We start from the raw sequence: 8,340 nt of genomic DNA on the forward strand, positions 1-8,340 counted from the left end.
GCCCAGCGGTTCAAAACGCCCCCTTCCAGCAAAGACAGAGGGGAGACTGTTTCAAAGGAAAAGGGTCAGTTCATTGCCTCTCTGCTCCCAGCCCTCTGCAGCCCCGTCGGTGGGTGGGTGGGTGGGTGCTTCGAATAATGACGTGAAAGTTGCAGCAAGGGAGGCTGAGGTTGGATATTAGGGAGAACTTCTCAGTAGGAGGGTGGTGAAACACTGCAACAGGTTACCCAGAGAGGTGGTGGCAGCTCCATTCGTGGAGGTGTTTAAGACCCAGGTAGACAAAGCCTTGTCTGGGATGATGTAGTTGGGGCTGGTCCTGCTTGGAGCAGGGGCTGGACTACGTGCAACTCCCAGAGGTCCCTTGCAACCTGAATTTTCTGTGATACTATGAAAGCAAAAGCCTCTTCCTGGCCCTGATGCAACATTCAGGGAACTGGGAAGAAGTTCTGGCCGAACAGTAATGAAGTGATATGTTGCCTTTCACTGTTGAGCTGACAGTAATATATTGAAGCCTGGTTTAACAGCCTAGGAGAGGCAAGTCTTTTAATAGGAAGAACCATCAGCAAAAAATAAAAATAAAATAAAAAAATTAAAAAAATAAATAAAGGGGCATTTTTAATTTTAAAGCTTCCACTTTAAATTTTAAAGCTTTCCATTAATTTTAAAGGTACTGAGATCCCTTCAGTTTGAATAGAAACAACCTGCAGCCCCTACAAGTCAGCCAGGCAGGTGCTAGGGCCTCTGAGGAACATGCCCAAATGTCCTTCCACCCCTGGGGAGCCAGAACAGCTGGATTTTTCTCTAAAAATTGCTGCATAGGAAGATCTGAATTTATGCTTCTCTCTTCTTTGCAATGCTTAAAAAAAATCTGAGGCATCTCTGTTCACGTTGGACCTGGTAGGTCCCTCATTGGGGGTAAGGGAGTGGCATATAAAGGGGAAGGGGCTAAGATAAACTGAAATGGTCCCTTTAAAATCATCCTGCTGCATCAGAAAGCAAGGCAGTGAGGGAGCAAGTTTCCACACCAGCTCAGCTCACTTGTGTGGGCACGTGTGTTAAGAGGGAATTTAGCAGCTTGGCAGAGGTTATGAAGTTCGGAGACGTGGTCGTTGGACTAGTTTCAAAGGAGATAGGATGCTGCACTGACATCTTGAAAAAACAAGACCCATTTGGAAAGGTTTCTGTTATGACATTTTTCTCCTCCCAAGTGCTTCCTTGCTAAGGAAATCCTCACAAACCTTGGGGGTTGGGATACTTATTTCTTTAGAGACAGTCTAATCCTGCTTCCTTATCCCCTGGGGTTTTGCAATGTCAAATCATGCTAGACAACCCAGCCAGCAGCAGCAGAAAGGATCCTTCTGCAGACGTGGCAAAATCCTGCCTCAAATCAGAGAGGCAGCCAGAGTGGAGAGGGATAAGGAACAAGCAGCTCCCGATGTACCAAGCACTCCCAGCCTTGCACATCCTCCGTGCAGAGGTGCATGCAAGCAGGAGCCCAACTGCTGCTGACATGCTGCTTTTCAAGGCTTTTGCTGGATGGTAGCCTGGCTCGTTGGGGAAACGATTCGCAGTCTGCAAAGGCTCACAGCAGTGAGCGAGGACAACCAGCTATATAAGGATCCCTGCAGGATGCAATGCAAAATCTAGCCTACATGGGAGTTACCAGCACATTTAGGCCCGCAGCCACAATGGAGACAGGTCTTTGAAAAATAACGAAGTGAAGGCTTCACACACATGCATGCAAACATACTACTGCCTTCCTTGCAGAGGGCCCTCTAAAACCAGAGGATAAGAGCACAGATGGTTAGCACAGAGCAGCCGACGTTAGTCCAGACCCAGGGAGCATTTCTTTGGGAACACGAAGACACCAGATCGAACACAAAAGGTCCGGGCAGGTGGGTGCAATGTGCATCTCCTTTGCAATTTGCTATTTTGCCGTGCAAAATCGGTGTGGCAGGTACCTCTACGGGCTGCTGGAAAGGTGGAGAGGCAGCACAGACATATGCGACAGAGCTGCCCACGCTACACGGTCACAGAGGGCTGCTCACTTGGGAACCTGGCAGCAGTGGCTGTTTTGGCAGGATACTTGGTGTTTTATAAAGTGCTTTATGCATTCACAGGTCTCTCCCTGCCCTGGGCAGTTACTGACCCCTCACAGTCCCCCTGCACTTGGGGGACTGTGTGAAGTGCCTTGCCTGAGGTCAGGCAGCAAGGCAAGGGGCAGAGGAAAAGCCAGCATCACTTGCCTGTGCTCACGTATCCAGGCCGCCTTGCCTGTCACTTAATGAGCAAGTCAGAGGAGCACAATTGAGGTGTAACTTCTACCGTGAGGAGAGGGGGAGGGATGGGGACAGAGACGCACATACAGGCAGGGAATGAAAAGGCTGGACCTGGACTTTGTCGTATGAAAAAAGCAGCAGCCGCCCCGAGTGCAGAGACCCAGGAGCAGGCAGTTGCATCCCCCTCCCCAGCCCCGTACTCACATGTCTTTCCGGTGCTTCTGGATCTGAGCGCGCGCTTTCAGATCCTCCTCCTCTTGCAGCTGCTTGGCCACCTGCAAGTCGTGTTTGACCAGGCGGTTGCGCTGGATGTTCGTCGCCAAGTGATGCTCGACTGCAACGAGACGCGGGAGGAAGGTCAGGATCAAGCCACGCTATCGAAGGGCCGGGAAGGAGGGAGTCGCCGTCGGAGGTGATGGGGACAGGTAGCACAGCCAAGCTCGAGTGCTTTACCGTGCAGCACCCTCATTGAAACAAAAGGGACGGCTTCGAGCGGAGACCACCGAGCTTTTATGTCTCTGTTGAAGCAACTAGTAATGTCTGACTCCAAAGCAAGACGGCAGATGCTACGTTTCCCCACGGTGTGACACTCTCTAGATCAGTCTCTCTGTTTTCAGGATGTAACGAGTTACACAGGGGAGTCAAAAGATCTTAAAAGGCATCGCTCCTGCAGCGTGAGCAAAGCTCGAGTGAGTTGCTCTGTGCACACCCACGCTGGCTTCAACTTGGGGAGCTGGGGCACCGATAGCCACGGAGAGGAAGCAGAACAGACTTTAGCGTTGCCCGCGTACAAATGCAAGAGGTCGGAGGGTCCTGGCACAACCCAGGCAGCTGTGGGCCCAGTCGGTCCCCAAACTATCGGGACTAACACTGCATCGTGTCCCTGCCTGCAATGCAGGTATGCCTTAAAGTACAGGCAAAGCCACTGGGCATCGTGGAGGTAAAAAGGGGGCTCAGAGGTTTGGCGATTTTGTGCACCTCTTAGAAACACCTTAAAGGAGCCTGTGAGGAAGTGCTCAGCCCCTCCAGGGCTTGGTACGGGGTGGCAGGTGGGCAGAGGATAGCCGTGTGCCTGCCTGGGACACGGGGGGCAGCTGCAACAGATGACCGGTTAATGAGGATAGACTTATAAAGAGCATTAAGACCCCAGAAGGGACGTGCTATGGCAAAGCCAGAGCTACACGGTCCTCTCCCAATGCCCGCAGAAGGTTTGGTCTGGATATGAATTCGACTGTGGAAACCACCTGCTTCCACAGCCTGGGTTTCAAAGGACAGGCAGCTCCGAAAAGGCAGGATCTTAGGCTGGACGCCTCATACTTACCACATTCAACCTCACAAGGTGTTTTTAAAAATCGTGGCTAACACCACAGGCTCACGGCTTTGCTGGCAAACCTCTCCACTGGGTTTAGCCCCATGAAGACACTTTACTGCAGCACCCAAAGCACCTATTTGTATCCCTTTTCCTTAGGGACAGTGACAGCAGCAGGGACCCAGTTTAAAGTCCTTGGAGAGAACCACTGCTGTTCCAGCATCCTTTCTGCCTCCCCTGGCTTTCCTGCCTCTGCCCTTGAGATGCTGCAGGGATAGACTTGGGGGAAAAGGGGCAGAGGACAGCGACTTACTCTCCTGCTCCTGCAGACTGTGGGCCAGGGTGTGATCCTCTAGCACCGCGAAGTCTCGGCACACTGCATGGGGGAGACAGAGAGCACACGGGGGGTTAATTCCAGGAGCCAAGAGGCCGTGGGTAGAGGAAGAGGAGAAAACAAATATTTGCAAATAAATCTGACAGGCTTTTTCACCATCTGCTGCCTCTCGGATCATTTCCTCCCCCCTCCCATCCAGCTATGCTGCCAGGCACGTGTCGGTCCTTTCTTTCCCCTACAGCTCTTCCCCGTCCTCCCCTTGCCGGCATCTCTGCCACCTCCGTCGGTGCCGAGTTCAAGGCTGAGGGGCTGCTCACGTCACCGCCGCCCCGCGGGCTTTCCCATGCAGCTCCCCTGGCACCGCGCTCCCCCGTGTCGAGCGCATCTGCCACAAAAGCATCTTCCAGTCTCGATCTAAAGACCCCAAGACAGGGCAAATCTGCTGTTTCCCTTGGCGTCTGCTCCATGCTCCACCCCCCCGTCTTTAAACCTTGGTTTCTTATTTTCTAAGTCCAAGCAATCAGCTGTTTTTCTTGGGCTCTTCTCTGCCAGCCCAGTCGGGTACCACGCGGTATTTCTCTCCCCCGCACCCCAGGGAAGGGAAGTACATGCTGCGGCCAAGTCATTCACCCGCGAGGCATCTTCACGGGCCCTGAAATGCTATTTTCTGTCACCTCCACAAAAGTTTCCAACATTTTTCCTTTCAAAATGTGAACGCCATTGGTCTCAAACGTGCTACATACAGAGATACAGCCCTAGATGTACATCCTTGCTTATGCATCCAGGCATCTCAGCCCTTCCCTCCTGCAGCACTGCCCCAGAGAGACACACATATATATAGATATATCTATATCTATATATAGATTATATATATATATATGAGAGAGAGAGAGAGAGAGAGAGATACCTAGATGGATAGATAATGGTGTTTCATATCTCTCTCTCTCTCTCTCTATATATATCTATAGATAGATAGATAGATAGATATCCACAAAGATATATATATAGATATAGATATATAGATATAAATAAATAAAAGCCTTTGTGGATATACATATATCTATATACATATATTTATATATATAGCTATATCTATACATAGCCACAAAGGCTTATCAGCAGCAATTTCATACTAAGGGCTGGTCACTGATAAACAGGGATCCTAGTTTCATCTGATTTTAAAAAATCTCTATTTTCCAGTTAAAAAAAAAAAGTAACCCCAAGCCCACATTAGATCTCTCTCTGTCTATATATTTATCTAGCTATCCATAGATATATATACCTGTATCTATATAGCTATATATCTATATAGTGATAGATATATAGATATATATTCCTATATATATCTATATATCTATATCTATATAGAAAGAGAGACAGACAGACAGACAGACAGATATCCATCTATAGTGGCATCTCATTTTAATCATGGAAAAATGTGGATGTTACTTTTTTTAAACTCAAAATTAGGGATTTTTTTTTTAAATCAGAGAAAACCAGGATCCCTGCTGATAAATCCCACGGGCCCAACTATCACCAATCCCTTTCAAACCCCAAGGGAAGCGCCTTCGTTTCCTAAGGACTGCCCACGGGTGGCAACTTGGCGAGATTTCTCATTCACTGGGTGTTTTTAGTCATTCAACGTGCACTTTATCAATATTACGCGGCACTGAAGTTTTAGCCGGGATTTCACCTAATAGTAAGTCTTGCAAAAGTCTCTCACCTCCACAGAGGTATCTTGAAGCAGTCATGTCTGTGATTGCCAGGGCTGGTATTCATTAGCATTTCTCTCCCTTTAACTCTTTATTGACTGAAGCTTTTGCCCTCTTATGGCATCCAACCCAGCCAACCCCATCGATACTGGTTCAGCAACCATGAGTCAGGTGCAAGACAAACAAAAGCCATGAGATAAGTTTAAAAAAAAAAATCAAAAAAATCAAGAGAGTTTAAAAATTAACTCAGTCATACTCTCTTCCTCGGCCTCCTGACTGCTGCAGCTGTCAGCAGGTTACAACCTCAAGCTTTTCTCTATTACCATGAGAAATAAAAGCTTACTTTAGTATGATTATTACTGCTATGATTATCATCAGAAGCTGCAATTCTCCAGCATTCACCTCCCTTTCGGCAGCAAACAATTGGTTTCGGGCCAGCCCTTGTCCCGGGCAGGGGAAAGTCAGACTTCTCCACGTGAGCTTTTTTCTGGGGCTTTATTTGTTTTTTACATTTTCAGAAGAAAAAAAAATCCCACTTCTGACTCTTCCAGCATCTTGCCACACTGGACCCTGCAAGACCTGCTCCCGGCAAAAACTAAAGGGCCCGGAGAGGGGGATCAGGTCGGCAGCTATGTCCTTGGAGGTGTTTAAGACCCGGCTGGACAAATATTTGGCTGGGGTGATGCAGTTGGTGCTGGTCCTGCTTGGAGCAGGGGTTGGACTAGATGTGACCTCCTGAGGGCCCTTCAACCCTCATTTTCCAGGATAAAATATGACTATAGCATAAGGAAGTGGTAAGAACAAATTCTTAAAGAAACCAAGTAGAAATGGCCCCAAGACAAGCCGCACAGGAAGAGGCTCCCCACGCTCCCCTGGCTCCCGTCTGGAAGGAGCGGCGCTTGGGAGCAAAGCTATTTCCACACTGGTTTATATTTGACTTGTTATGCCAGCCGGTCGCACGCCCATCATGCACACGTGGGACAGGCACACACACACATGCACATGCCTGCAGGATGTCTGCTCCTTTTCTCCAGCGTGCACATGAAACATCTGCACTAACTAAAAATAACCCAGGACCTTCGCCCTCCGTGGCACAGAGCAGACCTGCTTCCAGCCACAGTACCAGGAGCTGCATGCGAGGGAACCGGCCAGAGGATGGACATAAGCATTGCCATGGACTGGGTCAGACCCTAAGTCCGATGTCCTGCGTGACACGGGGGCAGAGAGCAGAGGATGGATGGGAGCAGCGTCTGACCAGGGTATTTCCACTGTTCCTCTCTTGCTTGCCGCCGTGCTTTGATTTTTCCCAGCGCGATGGAGAACAACCTGCAACCAGGGACCCAGGAGAGGGGTATCACGTGTGGGCACAGGGGTGCTCACTGCAAAGAAATCACAGCATTGCTGTCTGCCAGCGTCACCCTGCGCTGAGACGCCTCCTCCTCCTCCTCCGGAGCAGACCGTGCGCGCTCACGGCCCGTGCTCCAACGGCCCTGAGGAGAAAGGGCAAAGGGAGAAGAAAATCTTGCTAGTGGAGGAAGAGGAATCTAAGGGTGATAAGGTTGGATATTAGGAAAAACTCTCACGAGGAGGGTGGTGAAGCACTGCAACAGGCTCCCCAGAGAGGTGGTGCAGTCTCCATCCTTGGAGGTGTTGAAGACCCGGGTGGACAAAGCCCTCGTTGGGATGATGTGGATGGGGCTGGTCCTGCTTGGAGCAGGGGTCAGACTAGATGTGAATGTTTTCTGTGATTCTCAGCCTGGGATCCATGCAGGGCTGTTTTCCAAGAGGATGGGGCTGCACGTTTTGCCTGACAAGCAAACCCAGCTGCCTTGTGCTTTCTCCCCTGCTCGCCCATGCCGCAGACAGGCTGCCCTGTACGGGAGGGCCTGCGTGGGATGCTCCCGGGTGCTTCCCCTGCGCAGCGTTCAGAGAAGCCAAGTGGAAGAGCTGCTCTTTGGTCCTGCCTCGAAGGAAGCAGCAAAGGGGCTTCCCAGACAACCCGGGAGGACAGAGCTGCTGCTCCAAAGAGAGTAACTCGAGAGAAGAAATGAGAGGAGCCTTGCTGCTGCGTGCAGAGCTGAGCAAGAGGGACACGCAGTGGGGCGGAGATGGGGACAAAGGTGGCAGCGGCTGCCTCACGGTGACTCATGTCAGGCATGGATGTCCCAGCTCGCACATTTGCTTGCAGCTGTCAGAGGGGAAGAGGACACAAAAGCACAGGGAGGTGTTAAGTTGCTGCTTCTGGGCGCTCACCTATAAATAAACTACACACTTCCTCCAGCCTGGGCCTCGGCCGCCAAAACCACCGTGCAGCTGCAGGGAGTGGTGGATGTATGGGGGGAGCCGGGACTGCAACAGCAGGGGCTGTGCATGTGTGTCACACATGCCCATGTGCGTAGGAGGAACTGTGTATGTCCATGTGCATGCATGCCTGTGTGTGTGTGGGGAGAGACAGACACATGCCTATGCATGTAGGAGAAAGTGTGCGGGGGGGGGTGCGCACATCACACATGCCCATGCATGTAGGAGAGTGTGTGTGTGTGTGTGCATGTGTTTGCACATTGCACATGCCCATGCATGTAGGAGAAAGTGGGTGTATATGCATGTGTCTCGTATGTGCACACACATGCACACTCCTACATGCATGGGCACATGTCACAAGCATACCTGAGCATGTAGACGGAAAAGAGAGAGAAAGAAAGAGTG

General features: G+C 50.5%; 1 protein-coding gene across 1 annotated transcript in view; it reads right to left on the reverse strand.

The window, feature by feature from the left end:
- The window catches only part of CCDC50 (coiled-coil domain containing 50), a 49,415-nt gene that overhangs the window by 26,625 nt on the left and 14,450 nt on the right, over window positions 1-8,340 (reverse strand). The window contains exons 2-3 of the mRNA XM_014522964.1: window positions 3,902-3,964; window positions 2,484-2,613 (exon numbers count right to left, since the gene is read on the reverse strand). Of these exons, the coding sequence (XP_014378450.1) occupies window positions 2,484-2,613; window positions 3,902-3,964 (193 nt within the window). The remainder of the gene's footprint in view (window positions 1-2,483; window positions 2,614-3,901; window positions 3,965-8,340) is intronic.

This window comes from Alligator sinensis, unplaced genomic scaffold (assembly GCF_000455745.1).
Source record: "Alligator sinensis unplaced genomic scaffold, ASM45574v1 scaffold697_1, whole genome shotgun sequence".
Lineage (NCBI taxonomy): Eukaryota > Metazoa > Chordata > Crocodylia > Alligatoridae > Alligator > Alligator sinensis.